The 20154-nt window shown below is 35.8% G+C and overlaps 1 protein-coding gene across 1 annotated transcript; it reads left to right on the top strand.

Moving 5' to 3' along the window:
• The first annotated feature begins 661 nt into the window (after window positions 1–661).
• On the top strand, window positions 662–18510 carry LOC104833116 (translocating chain-associated membrane protein 1-like). Its single transcript, XM_010569679.1, is given in 11 exon segments — window positions 662–876; window positions 5987–6047; window positions 8471–8589; window positions 9456–9572; window positions 9660–9718; window positions 10509–10593; window positions 10906–10976; window positions 11061–11165; window positions 13303–13446; window positions 14288–14448; window positions 16930–18510. Coding segments are annotated over 11 exon segments (1116 nt in total). The 5' UTR covers window positions 662–756; the 3' UTR covers window positions 17004–18510.
• The last annotated feature ends 1644 nt before the right edge of the window (window positions 18511–20154 follow it).

The raw sequence follows: 20154 nt of genomic DNA, 5'->3' as shown, positions 1-20154 counted from the left end.
TCCAGCTAGATAGCCAAATGTCCACGTTTTTAGGACTGCAAAGCACCCTGAATCCCCTTTCTCTCCATTTTAATGGGAAAAAAAAGGAAAGGGGAGTTTCTCAACAGTTTCTCCCCTTTTGTCTAGCCGCAGGTGAGAGAGCCCGGCTGAACTCTAGAAGGGGATGAGGAGGAGCCGCTTCCCCCCACCTAGGCGGGCCGCAGTCCTGGGACACGTGAAGAGAGCAGACCGACTAACGTGCCTCGTAGGCTTTAGGAGAGCGGAGCTACCTGGCCGCCACTGGAGCTGCGGCGAGCATAGCCTACACACAGACCAGACCGGATCGAACGGAACCAAAGACGGGGGCTCCACTGGGCCTCTGCCGGCGACAATCTCCTCAGCGCCCAGCCCGCCTCTGGCACGAACCAAACCCCGCCCACTAAGGTCCGCAGCGGCCGTCAGAGCAAGCCCCACCCACCCGCGTATGGGATTGGCAGGAACCGTGTCACTCAGCTCGGACTCCCTCTCCCGCCGCAAGTGCCCAACTGCCTTCGAAGCACCGCCTCCTTAGAAACATCTCTTCCAGACCGCCTAACGATTAGGTACCAGGACTGCCAATCATAAGCGCTCTTAAGTTTGACTGGCTGGAACTCGAAAGAGGGTGGGCCTTTTAGGGCCGGTGGTGTTTACCGTGCGTGAGGTAGCGGTTGTTGGGGTGCAGGGAGAGGTACCGCTCCTCTCGGTGGGGCTGCCCGGGCCTGGGAGCTGTCAACCGCCATGAGGTTCCGCAGGAAAATCAGGAGCCCGGCGGTGCTAAGCCATGAGTTCATCATTCAGAACCATGCTGATGCTGCATCCTTCCTGGTGATGGCCTTCTTGCTGGGGCTCATAGTGGAGGCACTGGGCAAGGTGAGGGGACCGGTGGTTGCCGAGTGGAGCAGCACCTGATCCTGCTGTGGGGCAGCTGCGGCGCCCTCGGCTTCCCGCTCTGGAGCTTCCCCAGGACGTCCCTCCGTTCGCTTCAGCCTCGCTGCCAAGCAGCTCTGCTCTACCCCCTCCGGCTCGGTCTGCCTTTTCCCTTCTTCTTTGCAGGGTTATGTCCTCGTTTCTTCTCTGCCCCGAGGTGACACTGTGCTCGGGCACCCTCCTCTCCATGTCTCGGCTGCCTTCCGCGTGCACCAAGTTTCGTTTCTTTTCTGTCCTGCCCCAGCTCACGTACTCCCCAGTGCCTTCTCTACTGAGTTGTCTTTGCCAGCTCCCGCTCTCACTATGCAACCCCCTCTTAGCATCTTCTGTCAGATTGCTGCCCTTTTCTTTTCTGGTCCGGTTTTCCTTCATCTCTGCATATGTTTCATTCCTAGCACCCTCCCATAAGGTCCCTTTTACTCAGTTCCAGTCTCCTGAGTTAAAAAGCTCCTCAGGCCCCCCTTGCTCAAAGCAGAGTCGTTTTATGTCTCTGTTGTGCCTATTTACACCCCCCCCCCCCCGGTTCAAAAGTCCAAGTGGTAAAGCAGTTAGGAACACTTATAAAGAGGGTTTCAGTCTCTCATGATTTGAGCATGCTTAACTAGATGGTAGTTAAAAACTGCTGGTCGCCCTTTTGCACCACTGCTCAGTCCATTGCTGTCATTGGCTCAGCTCCCTAGCGATGGATAATCTGAAGAAAAATGTGGGATTAGACAGTCTCAGCCCAACTTCTGAATTCCTCTTTGCCTTTGTATTTGAAAGTTATTATAAAGCTTATTTCCATGTGCAAGCTGCTTATTAGTTTCTAGGGTGATGGATTAGGTATCTCTCTTGGGCAACTTTTCCCCACTTTTGGGACAAAAGCCTTGTGTGTGTCTGTGTTGCTACATGAATATTTTATGTTGGCGTAGAGTATGGGATAAGGCTTGGTGAATAGAGTTTAAATTCTGGATACACAACTTAAATACTTTCCTGAACTATTATTGTTATTACAACTTAAATACTTTACGGAAATATTAACGTTTCCCATCAGTTGGATAACATTAAAAATCTGATCATTTTAAATTAAAAGTATTGTTAAATTCTGAGATAAAATACTTACATGTAGATGTTCTGCAGTGTTGGGGTTTTGGGGGGCTTTTTTTTTTTGTATATGTCTTGATCCACTTCTGAAAACATTAAGGATACTGGACAGAAATAAAGTAGAGAAAGCAGTTGTGATGGTCAGATAATTTCCTTCTAAATGGTGGACAAATGCAGTGTTGAGGTATAATAAGTTGTGTCATCTATGGAGGAGTATGTCATAAAGTTAATATATTAAATGCGGAACTCAGTTTTGGGATTAAAATAATAGCTAGGAGCTTGACAACTCAGGTGATGAAGGCTTTAAGAAAGAAAGTAAATGTCTGCACCTGGGATTAAGTAAACCCTGTTTGGGATCCCAAATGGAACTTTTAATGTATCTTTATATATGGTACTTTTAAAAAGATACTGCTCTGTGTCCTTTTGCTGTTAAAAAAAATTATGTTTTCTGGAGTTCCGTCTCTGAATTCCATTTGTCTTAACTCAGGCTTTCTATACACCATAGAAGTTGTATTTCTGTAACTCTGCAGGTATTGGAAAGGACTGTGCAGCTCCCCTGGGGTGAGCTTTATTCTTTTGATTAAGGTGATTTCATTTAGAGGAAAAAGAGTGAGTTAGTTACACCCAAGGATAATTAGCAAATTATCTCATTTCTAGTCAGCATAATTCTAAAAGTTCAAATGCAGACTAGATTCTAGTGTAGTTTGTGATAGGCTTTTATTGTGCTTGTTTGAATATATACTATATATACTATTATACTTCTTATTGTATAATTTAAACATCAGCATCTCCTTTTTGATGCAAAAGTTACTTTTCTGATTGAGACACCTTTGCATTTATTATGCAGAGGAACAGTGGTGCAATGTAACAGGTTAGACCTCTGTATTACGCCTCTGCCTCATTCACTGCAGAAACCATACCAGTTATTTGAATGAAATCTATATTTCTGTTGTTCACTGTCTAGGTCTTACACCACTTTTATAATGGGTAATCCAGTCTGCCAAACAAACAAAAATACTGATGTTTTTCCAGTAAATTTTGGTGACATTTATCATGATTCTATATTGAGTGCTTCATAAGTGTTACTGAACTTGTCTACACAGCTGTTATGTCTATTTTCTTTTGGTCTTGATTTCCTTTCTGTATTAAGTTATTTTTAGGTTTTAAGTTTGAAGCACTGAAGGGCAGCTTTTTGTTGTTGTTGTTAAATCAGTGCTTTTCACAGCATTTTATGCTTACTGTAACTTCAGATGCATCCATCAATGGCAGATTTCCTAATCTAGCCCATGGTACCGTAGGTTATACACTAATAAGCTAAAGAATGTGTAAATGAAACTTTTCAGTTCACTACCTATTGAATGATTTGCTTGGGCTTACATAGTACTATAGTAAACACAGGGTTTTCTTTTCTAGGTGGCATGGCATTCAATTGCCCATATCCATGAGACCATCCAAAAAACAAGAAGTATGTTAAAATTATGTAAGGTTGTTTATGCACCTTAATTGTACTTTCCCATACCTTAACTTTGCTGATTATTATGAGGTCTATAGATGCGTGTAGGGAGATTCACTCTGATTATAACATACTGAAAAGTGGCAGTTAAATTTTAGTGTGTTAACTGTTATTTTCTTTCTTCTTCCTTATCTGAGAATATTTGTAGTGTTTTAGGTGCCCAATCCTACTCCTTTTCTTGACAACAAAGTGGGCCTTCGTCGTCTAAAGAAACCTTTGTTTTAGTCTTTGTGGTTCTCTTTAAGCTTCTAGTATCATCTTGGAGTGTTTCATATGATTTCTTTCTTTCTAGAACAATTTACATCACCTTTGTATCTGTGGCTATCTTGCCACAGAATACCACTTAATGGGGCTCCCATACTTCCAGCAGAGGGAAATGCTTGTAGTATTACATTGTATGCTTCATGGACAAACAGAAAACCTAACTTGCTGGGCTCTAGCAAAGATTCTTACCACACTCTTTTCCCAAAGAGCACAAAAATAAGCACTTATTCTCAGGAAAACTCCCTAATGAAGGGGTCTGCTTGAAGCTACATGGTGCTGCCTGAATGCCCTTCTACAAGGGAGACTGTTGCTGTGGGTCCTGAGTGATGACTTACTGAAAGCAAGCATGTTTGTTTTAGTTAGGTGCTGATGACATCCATACCTATGTAACTATGTGTATTTTTCCCTGTCTCTCCACGAGCAGTTGGCAATGAATTTTTCGCACTCTCATTCCACGAACACTTTAAGTTGGCATTGATGCTCTGGCTGCTTATTCTCCCCATCAAGGACACAAAAGAAATTCTGTAGCTGAGCAGTGCAGCATATTAGGAAACTTATCTGTGTTAAGATTAATAGGGTTTTCTCTTCATTCCTGTTTTGCTGGATCAGTTTTAACTTGTATAATTTTCCTGTCCAATTCACCACACCACTGCTTTTGATGGCACGAGTGTGGGACAGAGACAAGAAGCAACTAGCAGTAAAGAGAAAGGCAGGATTGCTCCTTTTGATGTTAGTGCTGGCTTACAAAAGGTTAAATTGTTTGTAGAATTGCAGTGTCTGAAAGTCAATTTTGTATGTCAGAAAAATTGGAACTTTCATTTTCCTTAATGAGACTTCCTCTTAAAAGCACTCCAGTATTATGACTCCTCTACTGCTTAATTTCACAGGTGCACTGCTAGTGTACTTAAGCGATTTGCCTTCTCCCTTTTCTTGCTACAGAGGATCTTCTTTTGCATTGTTGTGCCTCTTGCTTATTTTGTAGCTGGATAAATTAGTGCTTGTTTTATTTAGCCCCAAATGTTGTTAGTTACACTTCCAGAAATTAGATGGTGTGACATCTGAGGAAAACAGCTTTCGTTTTTTTAGTTTATATTTATTTGTTTTAAGTCATATCTGTGAAGATCAGTTTAAGAGAAAGCACAAAAGATACAAGAATGTATTGTTACATCAGCCTTCAGATTATGCCTGTTGTACTTGTCTGATTTATGAACTAGATAACTGAGTGCTTGCAAACATAATAAATGTACTTGCTATTGGCAGTGTAGGATGTAATTCCATGTTGCATTTTTTCTGCAGTAAAGAAACCAGTTTTGTTGTTGGTTTTTTTTTTTCCCTTCCACTTATATCCCTTTGTTGTAACTGAAAGAGTGGTAAGCTATATCAGCATAACTGTTTGTTTTTGAAGTTGTGCAAACCAGATGATGAAATGTTTTCAAGTAAACTAAGCAAACATATTTACCTCTTACCACTCGGCTGTAGGGTCATACAGTAATCCACATTATAAACAGTTCCATTGTTACAGCTAAGGGCTAAATATACTGCAACATGGGAATGGGAAGGCATTTTGAAGAGGTAGGGATGGCTGAAAGTGTTGGGGGCTTTTTGTTTGGTTGTTTTTTAAATAAACTATTTTTGCCACTGGAGAAAAAGTAACAATAGAAGTATACCATTGGTTACTTTGATTGTACTGTAATTTTTAGAAAATGCTTGATTTATCATACAAGAAATTGGTGGATCTTATCATTCTACTATGATGTTTTGAATACTCTATTTACTTATATGGACACTTAACCAGAATGTCACTTTTTTTAATACCTTGCAAAGTTAGGTGAAACTTTCCATCTGATTTAATCTAGAGAGTCTTTTAACTTTTGAAATAAATGAAAACCATTTACACTTCTAAACACACTAAAATGTTATTTAGTAGAGTTAGTGAGTAATTTGATCCTTAGCTAAAAGGACATAATTCAAGTCCTGACCCTATGCAGCAAATGTTAAAGGATTTGCAACAAGGTGAGCCTCCACATTTGTGGGAGATGAATAACACTTTCAGGACCTCTTTGATTTAAATCATGTGTGGGAGAACATTTATTGATGGCATAATCTCCTAGTTTTGGGTGTTTATAGTCTAGCTTTTTTGAAAAATCTGATAATTTTTCCTTGTTTCTTTTTGAATTTCAGGCCCCAGCCAGGAGCATCATCATCTTTATTGCTCTGCAGTACAATGTCACCTATACCGTTGGTGAGATTAAATCGAATCTATTTCTTTTTCTTGTAATGTAAGAGCTCAACAATTAAAAATTTCTCTTTTTTTTCCCCTCAAGATTTCAATTCACTTCACTTTTATAATGTAGTAGAACTCTCATATTTGTCTGTCTGCTTTTGGATTTACTAATACTGTATTCACTGACTTTCTAGTGTTTTCTCTGTTGCTTGTGAATAATACTGGGTTATTTTTCCTGTAGTTAACACTGCTACTTACTTGCATTTTGATGTGAGAAGCATGCATTCTTTCCAGTTTTTGATACAAGCAACAGGAGTTATCAAGTAACAGAATATTTTGGTAATCTTCTATGTATCTGTTGCTTATTCATGATTTCTTGTATGTCATTAGTAATAGATTTGCGGTTTATATTTCAAAAATATCATATTATTATTCTCAAGTAACTGATGTTGCTGACTCAGTCATGCTTTTAAATAACAAAGAGAGACAGTACTGATTCTTTTTTTTTTCCCAAAAAAAGATTTACTTTTTTTAATCTTTTGTACCTGCTGCACTATATACAGGAGTGGTAAGCAGCTAATGGAATTTCCTTATTTGATAACTTAATTTGATAACTTTCAGTTCTTTCCAGGAATTAACCTGCACATTGTCTTGGAAAAAATAGGTACTGTGGTAGAATTATTCCAGATGGGGAACTATGGTCCAGAGAAATTAGCAAAAATCTAGGACTTTCGTTCTAATCTTGACTTCCAAACTTCAGACCTCAATGCTATGACCGTTTGAAATAATGTAGCACTGACTGCATTTAGTATGTTCAAAATAGTGCATTGATCAACATTGCAGTAATGAATATATATTATTTTTTGCAAATGTTTTCTGAGATGATTTATGTTGAACACTTGAGGTGTACACAGTCAGTGGGCTTCTGTTTTACTGATATTTGAGCAGCATCAAGTAGAAATCTCCTGTAGCAGAGACAAAAGTAAAATCCATGTGTCAGTTACCAAGATGCCTGTGATGTGACTTCTTCATAGTGTTTGGTGCATGAATATGTGTGTATGTATGTGTGTATATATACATACAATGGAATGAACAAGGTATAGCTTCCCTTAGTTTTAATAGGAGGTGTGGATGAGTTCTGCACAAGCAATTTTGAGGTCTCGACTCTGGCCCTCTGAAAACAATGAATATATTACTAGTGAAGGTCCATTTTGGGGGGAAAAAAAAAAAGTGCTAGGAACTAGGCAGATAGAGCATTTGCTATGCGATTACTTGTTCATTGATTATATCACAAGCTGCTTTCAAACATGGAAGTAGGACATGTGACACTTAGAGTTACATGGATGTCCTGTGCATTAGGACCTTAAGGTACCATTCATGTTACAGGAAGCAGTAATTGCTCCCTTGACACCTTCTACCCTAGTTTCCTTTAGGAAAAAAAAAAGTTGTTTGATGTCTATTTCTGCTGTTTTGGATTTGGAAAACACAAAGTTTTTGACAAAGGGTAGAAGTCTTAAAGATAACAGAATTCCTTGATATTTATGAAAAGTGGTGGCTGTATAGATGAGACATCCAAATTACTGCCCCCTCTTAAGTGAAAGCAGAAGAATATAAATGTTAGACATGCTAGCCTGTAAATCAGGATGTGTGGCTCTTGATGAGTTGCCGTACAAGTTCTTTCTTTTCCATTGCAGTCTCAGATGCATAAAGAAAAGCAAGGTGGTTGTAATGGGTCTTTGTGGGCCAAAGGAGAGACATTCCTACAAAATAAGGCTTCCTTAGGTCTACTGCTCCTGATACATGCTTTTTAAATTTAATTTCATTTATAAGTTCTCCCACACTTAAACATGGTAAATACAAACATTTGAAGTACTTTTTTAACAGTGTGAATGTTCTCTTTTTTTTTTTTTTTAGCAATTTTGTTTTTGATTTATAGGAATGTATTACAAATCCTGGGGAAGTTGTTACTTGCTGATGTGTTGAACTACTAGGGTTCCTTGCTATATAGTTTCTTTTTTCCTACATATAGTCATGCTGCTTATGATGGAATTTCATTTGGGCTTTACCAAAGTATAGAGGAAAGGGTGTTGGTGTGTCTGCGGTGTTGTTTGTTTTGTGGGGTTTTTTGGGGTTTTTTTTTGATGGCCTAGACGAAAGAAATGGATTGAGCTACTGTTCAGTGTATACTGTTCTCAATACTTTGTTCTAGGCTTAGAACTGTGTCATTGTATCAAAGGAAAAGAAGTTTCAAGTTATCTAATAGGGCATAAAAAGTGATTTTAAAAAACGTAAAACTTATAACTAGTATCCTGTATCAATTTAACATAACTTGCAAGAACAATGGTCACTGCTGCCCTTTTTCAGTTGCACAGAGTACTCCTTCGTAAGAATGTAAAAATACACACTTCGGGGTTTTTTGTTTTTTTGTGTTTTTTTTTTAGATGACAACAGCGAGCAGTTTCATTTTTATGACTATGGTCCAAAAGACTTTGCCACAATCTTCTTCTACATGCTTGTAGCTATTAATCTGCATGCTGTAATCCAGGAGTACGTATTAGATGTAAGTTTATTACTGGGATATAACTTATTTTATAAACATGTTATTTTTAGCCATCAGCTGCTGAGAGTTTTTCTTCAAGTTAAGTGTAAGCTGTGGTACAAGGAATGGTTTAGCATTGAGAAGCCCTGTTGTGATCAATCCTTTTGTTCTTTGACAAAAATGTGACTAGACCTTGGTTTAGTGGTGGACTTGGTAGTGTTAGGTTAATGGTTGGACTCTATGATCTTAAGGGTCTTTTCCAACCTGAATGATTCTATAATATTTTTATGGTGATATTTCCTCAATTTATTAATGGTATAAACCACTGAATCTTTCTTTCAATCAATTTAACTTATATTTTTCTGTAAAAACAGACATTAAATGTTCATGCCCTACCAGAAATATCTGTGAATGAGGTCTGCTGCATTAGATTCATAAGCTATATTCAGAAGATCAAAAATGAAAATTACTACAGTGATGGATTTCTGTTTGTCAGCTGAGCTTCACCTTAAAGAGGGAGCTCAAACTTCATTGTGTGCTCTTTTATACCAGTTGCAAAGTAAACTGAATTTGTTAAAGCCATTGTGAAGACCACCTATTATTGAAGGGTCTTAGAATGTCTTCACAAATAGGGCATCTAAGCCACAGAAGCTCAAATGGGTTTTGAGTGTACAAAGAAATTTGATAGTGGCAAGTCTTACTGAAGCTAATTGTCATACAAAGTGCTGATCAAGGTCTTAAATAGTGGGAGCTATGTATTTTGATTGAGGAATGGGAGATTTGGGAAGAAAAAAAAAATAGAAAAAATAATTCAGGAGTGAACGCTAACTCCCAAATAGTTTTCTTGTTTTAGAAATTACATTTATTGATCTGCTTTTTGTTTCTAGAAAATTAATAGACGCCTGCATTTGTCAAAAACAAAGCACAGCAAATTCAATGAATCAGGACAGCTAGCGTTTTTCTACTTGTTTTCATTTATATGGGGAGCAGGTATTTTGAATGAAGTAAGTAACAGTCTATTTGCTGTTTTTACTTAAAAAATAGACTTCAAGTATTAAGAAGGTCCTTAAATCAATGGCCTTTTTCTTTAGGAAGAATTCATGATGAACCCAACCTCACTCTGGAAAGATTATCCCCATTCTCGTATGCTGTAAGTGTTCTATTTTCAATTTGAAAAAATCTGGTACTTCACTGAATAGTTATCCACCCCAAATTTTAGGGAACCACTAATAAGGTAGTGACATTGGTACCTTGTAAGAATGGCAACTAGATGAAAATACTTTCTTCAGTTTGAAAACTGCCAGCTGTTTTATCCAAAGGTAGTTTTTGATGAATTTAACATCTGTCCAAGAGATACTTACATGTGTTCTTAGCTTTCTTTAACTTAACTATGGTAGCTGAGTTAAAGTGAAAGTGTTTTCAAGATAGGATATATAATAGGACTGCTGAACTCTTTCACACTAAAGAAGCATGTTTGTCAGAGACTGAATTTTCAAATTAGAGGGGATTTATAGCTTGATTTTTTTTTTTTTTTTTTAAAATTAAGATGACTTACGAAATTGTGGGTTTTATCTGCCCATCCCCCCGGCCTCCATTTTTCTCTGGTGAGAGTATGATAAAGGGAAGGGGGATAATACGCATATTTTAGGAAGGGAGTTCCACTGCTCATGAGATGAACTGTTTCGGTGTGTTGGGTTTTTTGTTGTTTTTTCTTTCCTACTGTCTCAAAAGGCAATTCAGAACTTGCTATCAAGAAGATTATGGATGCTAATTCAAAAAACTCACCACAGAGTTGTTTTGTGTTTGAGGTTTGTGTGATTATGGAATCATAAACTATAATGAGTCAGAATTAATTTAAGATAATGAAATAAAATCTTCTATCTCATGTTGAAAGCTTAAACTCATCACCTTGTGTCTTCTTAACCTGAATTATTGTTTAGTTTTCAGGTAAAATTCTTCTATATTTGCCAGATAGCCTATTGGCTTCATGCACTGCTGGAGCTATACTTCCAAAGGATCCAAAAGGTATGGAGAGAAGTTGTCAATACAGTTAATTAAATACATATTCTTTCCAATTATTCATATTAATATTTTAGCTACATAAATATCTACATATTCTTTTTTGTATATTAAGTTATTTATATACTATTTCTATATTAATTGCTTGCATTTCCTATCTAATTTAGTCCAGGTGGTCTGTAGTTTTTGATTCAGATACTCTTTTCAGAAATTTGTACAGTAGTGTGAAAAATAACCAAACCTGATAAATTGTATTATTTTTCTTCAGAAAACATAGTTAAACTGTAACAGCATTTATTATAATTTCTCTAATTTTAGGAAGATATTCCAAGGCAGCTATGTTATATTTGCCTTTACATTGCTCATATCTCTGGTGCCTATATATTAAAGTAAGTATTTGCATGCCCATTTTGAATAGATAGATGTATTTTCTTCATAATTTCATTAAAATTCCTAACTTTTCTGTTTTATAGTTTGCAGCGTTTGGGGCTAATTCTGATGGTACCTCACTATTTAGTGGAACTCATTTTTCATGCCTCACGTCTTTTCTACTTCAGTGATGAAAACAATCAAAAAGGGTAAATCTTGCATTTGTTAATTAAAAGGCAGAACTTTGCTTAATAATTGCATATAAATGGATTTGCATGTATGTAAAGGTACTCAGGTAGCAAATATCACTTGTTCAATGTCCAGTATTACCTGCTTTGACTCCACAAGCAAGTTATTGTCATTACATAGAGTCAAGGAAGCAAACACACCAGTTCATGATCATCATCATAAGGTTTTGCTGAGGCTTTTGCTGAAGTCCCATCTCAGATATCTATGTATTGGCTTCTGATTCTGTAAATTGCTGTTTGCTTAAATGTTCATAAACTTTGTATGTAGGAACATCCGTTTTTAAAAACGGTTAATCAAAGAAGTAATAAAAGCAGCATTCCCTATAAGTTCTTGCAGGTCTCTCTCGTTTTGTTAAGGTGAGAAAGGGAGGTAACTATACAACAGAGAAGGTAATGTCTCAAAACGTGTAGTTGATGTCTTGAATTATACATCTCTTGATTAAGATTCTCAAGTATTCTGAGAATTAATGGGTATAAAAGTAATGCATTTGAGAATGAAGGAGATGGGGAACTGAGATATTTTAACTGAGGCATGCTAGGAAGGATTGGATACATTTCACCATTTGAATGTGAAGACTTTTGGAGGTTCCAGTTTGAATAAAGCAGCCTTGTCTCATTTATGTGTTCTTGTCTCTTATTCTTTCTTCCTTTTCTGAGCGACTGCCCAACTGGAAGATATTATCACGAAAGCCTTGCTTTCTTTCATGCAGTCCCTTATTTATAGGTAGCCTCCCTTGAGGCGGTATAATACTGCTGCTCTTTCTGATCTTTTCACAAGGTTCGTTTGTGGTGCTCCTTTAAGCTAATGTTTTAAATAGGTATACTGAATGTTCTTTGCAAAAAATCAATGTTTACTGATGCAAATAGTGAAAGTACAAGACGGTTTATCTTTCACTTGTATGTCATACTTCATTGTGAGGTTTTTGGAACTATGAGATTATCTGCTTTTCATTATATGCCATCCAAAACCATGAAGGTTAAATATACTGATTAGGAGAACATATTTTCCTGTCTTATGAAGATTCTAATGATCAGATAAGCAACTATGTCTGTCTTTGGCTGGAAATCAGTTATCCCATGTGCAACATTACCACAGTTTAAATAACTGGAAATGGAAATTGGTTTTCATAGCTGATGAATTGCAGAAGTATTTGGGGCATTTTATTTCTGTTATAACTTGTAGCACTTATAATGTGAACTGTAGAAACAACACAATGTCAAATACTAGGTATTTTTCCTAGCTTAGAATTTATTGTTTCTTCTTACAGTTTCACATCCAGACATTGTAGCTTTCTTCACACCCTTCTCCAAAAAAAGATTTTGAGAAGAGTTGCTTTTTAAGCAGTCTTGTTTATACTGTGAGAGATTTAAAGTATGTTTTCTTTATGTTTGAAATCAGTTGAACGAGCTGGATTTTTTTTTTTTTTTAGTGGAAATTTTTGAAAGATTTTTTTTTCACATTGGTAGTGTCTCTTTTAATCCATTCATCAGTCACAGGATATGAAGTCTTTTTCCTATAGAAATGTTTACGTAATGGCAGTAATAATTAATTTAGAAAATTGATATTATTGTCAGCTTAATAAAACTGTTCATCAGGGTTTTTTTCCACATCCTGTAGTAAAAACTTCTAGATGCTGAAAATTTGCAGGATGGCACTCTGTTATCTATAAAGTGAAATAATTGTCACTTGTTACTTATTAGCTATCTGATTACCTTTTTGTCCTATAAACATCTGGCTGTTAAAAATTGCATATATTGTCTTGACCTTCCAACTGTTTAATAAATGTATATTATACCTTTAGCATGAGCTTTCTGGCTTTATAGCATCACCATTACTTATAAATGGCTTACAGCATGAATGCCAGCTTGAGATGCATCTTTTTACTTCATTGTACTTTCTAGTCAAAAGATTGTGTAATGAGGCAGGACTGAATGTTTGCCGATGACCAAGTTTTTCTGTAATTATTGGTCCCCTCCGTGGACATTTCCCTATTGTTGCTGAGAGAATTTTAATGAAAAGTTCCTTGTATGTTTGACTTTATTGAAAAGAAATGGACTAAAAGGGGAAAGCACATTAATTTCATTATTTTGTTTTCAGATTTACCATTTGGGCTCTACTTTTCGTAATGGTGCGTCTTTTGACCCTAACTTTATCTGTCCTCACATTTGGATTTGGTCTGGCAAGAGCAGAGAATCCAGGTTTTTCCATAGCAGATGGAAACTTCAATGTACTCCCTGTGAGGTATAACAAGGCTAGTAGACATTCATGCTTGTATAATGTGGCATTTCAAAATATCCTTTAATAAAACAATCCAGAATGATAATGTGTTTTGAAGAATTTCCCTGGGTGCTGCTTTTCTCTTATTTTTAAGGGAAGGGAAATATTGTTCTCTTTTCTATCTTCTTTTCACAAAGGTAGTAGAATAGGATTTATGGGAAATAGAAAAGCAAGAACGAAAAAAGAAACTTTTTAAATTAATTGTTGATAATCATCCAAAAAGCCTGGAATAATCATCTCGTTAAACTTTTTTTTTTCACCTATGTCTATACTGGACATAGTATCATTTGGTGATATTAATACCCATAATTTTTTAACTATTTGTTTGGTGCCTTCCTAAAATATTGTTTTGTATATCTTTTACTCTTGCTTGTTAATTTTAAAATATTATTACTGTTGTGGCATGAGCTCATCACTTTAACATTCACCCTTATAACTTAATGCCTGTAATCAAGTGTGTGGGAAGGATTTTGAATCTACATGATTTTTCATTTATAGATTGCTTGGCAGAAGAGGCCTCAGTGACACAATTTCCTATTGGCCATTGAAAGCTATGGTCATAACTCCTTGATAAACCTGTTTGCTTCTAGCAGTATACTTAGATACGATTTCCATTCACTTCTTGTGTGACACACCTTGACTTGGGTAAAGCCTTCTGATACGTCTGGTTTCCTATGGTAGGAAGATTTTACTTGTTTTGATAGCAGACTTCTAGAGAAAAAATAAAATAGGTACAGATTTGCAGTCTATTAATGGTTAACTGAAACTTTTATCTAACTGTCTCCAAAATCTCAAATCTTATTAGGATTGGCTGCCTGGGTGCTGTTTGTCTAACACAGGCCTGGATGATGTGGAAATTTATAAATTTTCAGCTGAAGAAATGGAGAGAGCATGTTAAGAACCAGATTCCAAAGAGAAAAATAACTAACACGAAGAACAAACGAACGAAAAAGTAACCAAATAGAGGTCAGTGGTGTAATATTTTTTTTTCAGTTATTTCTAGGCCAAATGCTTTTATACCAGATGTATCAGCTTATATCATTCCTTTCTGTAAAAGAGCAAAAACATCTGTCTCCTGACATGCAGAGAATATAGATAGTATTACACCTCCTTCAAACATCACGGAATGTTCTTCTCTAATTCCATATTGCTAACAGGACAGCACACAGAGTGCTAACTGTATGAAGTGTTAGCCCTGGGTAATTTTCAGGATTATTCACTGAACTCTGTGTTAATCTAAATGCAAGGAATATTTCATGAAACTGGGCTTAATGATTCCAGGCTTTTCTTTCAGTTTTAAATCAGTCTTTTACAATACTGGTAAAAATTTTTTTGATTTAACATCATTAAAAAAAAAAAGTACCATCCAAAATTCCTACTGTATTTTTTAAGTTCTGCTTTTATTATGTTTCAAACCATTAAAATTATGTTTGTTCTTCTATATAAAGACACATCACGTAACAAACATCAAACCCACTGGAAAAGAACTCCAAAGGAACATCATAGTAGCTGGCAAAAGACAACTAATGGAGAAGGGCTTTTAATTAAATGACGTTGTATAATTTCCAAATTCCAATGTTATATCAATTTTAAGTGAGTTAAATAGGAGTTATGAAGATTTGGTAGAGTGAAATTTCATATTCTTGTTAGCATGCATATATATATATATATATATGTATATATAAAAAACACTCAATAGGGTTACGTATGAAACACTGGGAATCACTTCTGAGATTTGGGTAGAGCTTTGAAAAATGGAGTTACTTGGGAATTTTACCACAGGCTGGCTCTCTTTCTGAAGTTGATCTTTATGTATTAGTTCCTACTAAGAGGGGTTGAAGCTCTTCGCATTCAGAGATTACTAGCTGAGTCAGCATTGGCTGAAACCAGTTGGAAGATTCTAGGCCATTAGGGTGCTCATGACATTGTTTTTCTTTAGCATTCCAGAGCAGCCTTTCTGTTTTGAATGTAACTGTAGATGCCTTTTTTCTTTTTTTCTTTCTCTAGTCTTGCAGATCCTTCTCTCCTTTCCAGATGAATAACTTCATTGCTTTTCTGTGTTGTTTTATGAAATTAGCACAATTCTTTAGTTCCCAAGATGATTACAGTTTAGAGTAGCAAAAGTGACACTGTGTTTGACTTCATGTTTGCTTCAATTGAGTATAACAAAGAATAGCACAGGCATTATACCTCTCTGACTGCATATGTGGAAAGATGTACATTGTTTATCAGTTTATCTTATTTCTAATTGCAAAAGTATTCACACTTGTAGAAATATTCTGAAGGGGAGCTTGGGTTCTACTGAAGCCAGTAGTTTAGTTGCAGGCATTAGCTGTAAGTCATTTCTTTAGTCTACTTGAAGGTAAATAGAATCCTTTTGTCCTCCAGCTCTTAAGATGAAATTCAGACTTGTTTGCAGTTAATGTGTCTTTACAGTGGTAGGCATAATTTGCATAGGATCCCAACAGTATAGGAAAAGAATATATATTTGAGGTTGTTAGGTGTGGAGAGCTGTGTAGCCAAAATAATCTAGATTATGCCATTTATACTATAAATGCCAGATTTAATTGGCAAAAGAAGGACTAGAAGTGTACAGTAAATCCTTCATATGTTGCTTTGTTCCATCTATCCTATTGCAGCTTCTCTTCATGCTGTGGCCTGAGCTTCTTAAGCTAATGACAGACAAAGTTAGTAAGTGTGAAATGGCAGACTGTCTAGGATAGCACATGCCATACTGGTGTAATACAATGCTTTAAAATAGGAAAAAAAAATCCTAAGGAATCAGTAAAAGTTATTTAAGAAATAATGAACAACTAAACTAAGATCCTGGTTAAAGAGTAAGGGGAGAGACTAACTACCACCTAGCTCAAAAAATGTCTGATAGGAGACACCACAGAGTTCTAAAATCTTAAGTTTTGAGCAGGTAAATAGCAAACTACTCTTTGCTGTTTCTCATAATATATGAATAGACAATTTTAATGTAGTAGCATATTTAAAACTAACACAAGAGAGAGATAAAATACAGAGAAATAATTTCTGCAAAAGTATGGATTGAGATTTAATCCCTGGGGTTCAGTCTGTCAGTGGCTAATAAAACAACGGTCTAAAGGCAAGTTAGACCTTAGGAAATCACTAAGGTTCCCCTAGAACCTGAAAGAAATTATGTTGGTAGGACAACTCTGTATTTGCCCCATTTTTAATACTACTCATGAAGCATTGTTCATTCCTGGAGATAGGAGGCTAGACTTAGAAGCAACTTTTGTCTGATTCCTGCTCATATCAACTTTGTGTAGTCAAAGTTCTTAAACATTTTATGTACTTGACTCCAAGTTAATTTCAACTGAAGCAAATGCTTAAGCTGCCCCCCCCCGCCCCGGTCTACTTTCTATATGTTTTAAAGTGAAGCAAAATTGTGTTTGTTTACTATACTTTAATTTAAAATTACAGCTACCTTTGTCAATGGAGCAGCAAAATCAGAATGCGGAGCATCGCCAAGAATAAGAAAATCAAAACCAGTATGAGAATACAAGCTAGTATCAGAAGACAACATTTGACAGAAGACTGTGACTTAAAAAACTGACACTACAAAGCTATTATTTGGATGTCTTATTATTTCAATAGACACTATCAGGTTATATTTTTAAAGTGTTTTTGTTAATAACCCTACATTTATGACAAGATCGTCTTTGATCTACCTTAACCTGGTAGTCATCTTAGCTTTAATAATGAAAACACATTAATTGGTTTGAACTTTTGGTTCTGTGATCAGAAGTTATTACATTTCTGTAATTTTTGCATTACAGGTGCTTCAGAAGAATAAGTTATCTGTCTATTCATTTGTGTTTACAAAATCAAAATTCTGTACCAAAAAGATCTTATCATGTCTGTGTTTCCTCCACTCTTCCCTCCCCAAGACTTTTTTCTTTATTCATCTTACATGGAGTAAGAGGTATATCTGAAGTAGCCTGGTAAAAAAGCAAAAATTGTTCTATACCTGACTTCTCTTTAAAAATTACAGATTTAGAGAGAGGGCAAATTCTGACAGGACATCACTAGTCATCTTTCAGTATAAAGGTGAGACTAATGTTTAGTAAAGATGCAAATTGTGTGCCTCAGGAAAAACGCTAGACTGCCTGTTGGGTTTTGCAGTGGATTGTACTGTCTTGTATGGGGCAGGGGGAATAAAAATAGCTGATTAATGTGTTATAGTCTTAGCCCTTGTGAAATAAAAGACAAAACTTCCAGATATTTCTAAAGAGCCAGTATTTCATGCTTGCAGTCATGTGCCAGACTTTTTTTTTTTCCCTCAACTGTTTTTTTTTCCTTTGATTTATAACTGGAAGGTCTTAAACTTCTGACTACTCAGAAGGTGTTCAAGGGAGGTGCTCAAACGATACTGCAATGAATGTTCCACCAAGCATAACCCTTTGTCTTTCTTTCTTGACCTGTAGATAATAATTTATTTTAGTCTGACTCAAGGGTTTTATGTCTATGAAGGTATTAATTTGCTCCTTATGTGAACACTTTATCTGGATATGATTTTAATATTAATATGATTATATTATAAAAAGATTAATGGTATTTTTGTAAGTAACCCTCATAGATCTGAGGCTGGTATCTCAATGTTGGATAAGTTTCATTAACTCACTTTCTTATTTACCATAACTTTCTCTCTGCAAATAGATTGTAGGAATATTACATTACTTCACTTAAGCCTGTGAATTTCTACTGAAAATGTTTACCATGGAACTAGAATACATTTGCTAATATTTTTAATAAATTTTTAAAATAATGAATGCCTTGTTCAATAGAAGTATCATCTTCTGAGCAGTTTTGGTGAGATTTGCTTAGCCTTCAAGTATTTCTTGGCATGCTGCTCACAAGATAAGGTTTTCTTTGATGTATGCTGCAACTGTAAGCTTATAGTCTCTGTAGATTTCAATTTGTGCACACCTAATTTACCACGCTTTCAAAAGTGAATCCAGACAGTGGTTTAGGTGCCACTATCCACTTCTAGGCACATAAAACTAGACAACTTTGAACTTTAAAATTTTTTTTTTTCTTTCAGTATTATCAGAAAGTATGTTCCTAATACTGCCACTTGAATAAATTGATTACACTCTTAAATGTTCTTATTGCATGACACTCATGATGGCCATTTCAAAGAAGCTTGAATTTTTTCTTTAAAGATAGTTTATTTAAATTATTGTTTTAGAAATACAAATACAATGCAAGTATATGTATAGCTACTATTGTATTCCATGTATGCATATATTTGATGTAAGAATCTCCTCCTTACAACATGATTGATTTTTTTTTTTTTTTAATTAAAAATCACTTTCTACATATTAAATATTTGGATACATACTTACAGTAACACCAAATGCATTAAATGAATTCTAGGCTTCTTATTGTGAAGATGTTTCAAAAAACTGTTTGCAACAAAAAGTCTGTTTTAATTTATTTAAAGCACTGTTCTTGCAAATTTCACAGTGAAATTACAGATATAAAGATAGTTCCACTGAATTTAGAAATAAAGAAAATGAGCAGGTTGGTGTAACAACTAGTTCATTAACAAAAAAAAGCAAGTGTATATGCTTTTAGAAGTAAACTGAATTAAGGCAGTGATTCTTATGATTTTTGTTTGTTTTTCATTGGCTTGCTAATAGAGAATATGTGAAAGCTGAAATGTGAAGTGGTGGTTAAATCAGATGAAGATGATTTGTTTAAATGGTTTTTTTCTGGCTGAGTGGGAATGAGGAGTCAGAACAGTAGAACTCAGGTGAAAAAGGAGTATTTGCTTAGATGTATTTTAAGCAACTTCTTTCTTTTTTAAATTTACAAGTCTAAGACATTTCTGAGCTTATCTTGGCAATTACTTTTAAAAATCCTTTTATACTGTTTAATTGAAAATTTGTTGGTTTGTTCCATGGTTAGAAAACACTGCCACGTTCAGGGTTTGTTCTATGTGTTAAGCACAATATTTTATAGGGAAGGTATGAGACGTAGGTAATCAACTATGAATTCCCAAGTGCTTGACAATTTCTTTTGAGTTGCAGCTTTCAAAAACATTGCCAGAAATGTCTAATGTCTTTGAAATTGCTTATCTTTAACCAAATACTTAAACCAATTCCAAACCCCTTGTGTCACAGCAAGATCTGAGGTAAATCCAGGCATCTTGTTATGGAGTCAATAAACCAAAAGGCACAGTAGAATTTTCATATAGAAGTGCTTAGCTGAATGAGACCAAATTAAGGCCAAATCTAAGCCAAGGGTAACGAGAGTACTGCAAAATCATGTTTATGTCACAGAGTATCTTCCAAAGTCTTAGAAACACAGGTGCTAAGTGCCATGAAACAGACAAGTCAGCCTATGCTTGAGGTCTAGGATAAAGACTGCAGCATGTTAGGGTTGTTTTTGGTGGGGTTTGTTTTGTGGATTGTTGTTGGTGGTTGGAATTTTTTCTTTTTTTGTTATTTAAATATAGCTTAGTTTTTTGAGAACTAAGCTGGTTGTATTTTAAACTTTTTTTCAATATTATGAATATCACAGAGTAACAATCAAATTAGACACCGATTTCTTCCTGTTTCAACCATGTAGCCTTTGCTGAACTTGCATAAAATCTGTCAGCACAGATGTTGAGGCATGTTCCCTAGTAATGTAATATTGTAA

Source organism: Haliaeetus leucocephalus, unplaced genomic scaffold, assembly GCF_000737465.1.
Source record: "Haliaeetus leucocephalus isolate CR32 unplaced genomic scaffold, Haliaeetus_leucocephalus-4.0 Scaffold273, whole genome shotgun sequence".
In the NCBI taxonomy this organism is placed as follows: Eukaryota; Metazoa; Chordata; class Aves; order Accipitriformes; family Accipitridae; genus Haliaeetus; species Haliaeetus leucocephalus.
Note: the sequence above shows the minus strand (reverse complement) of the source record. Positions and strands in the feature narration are given on the sequence as shown.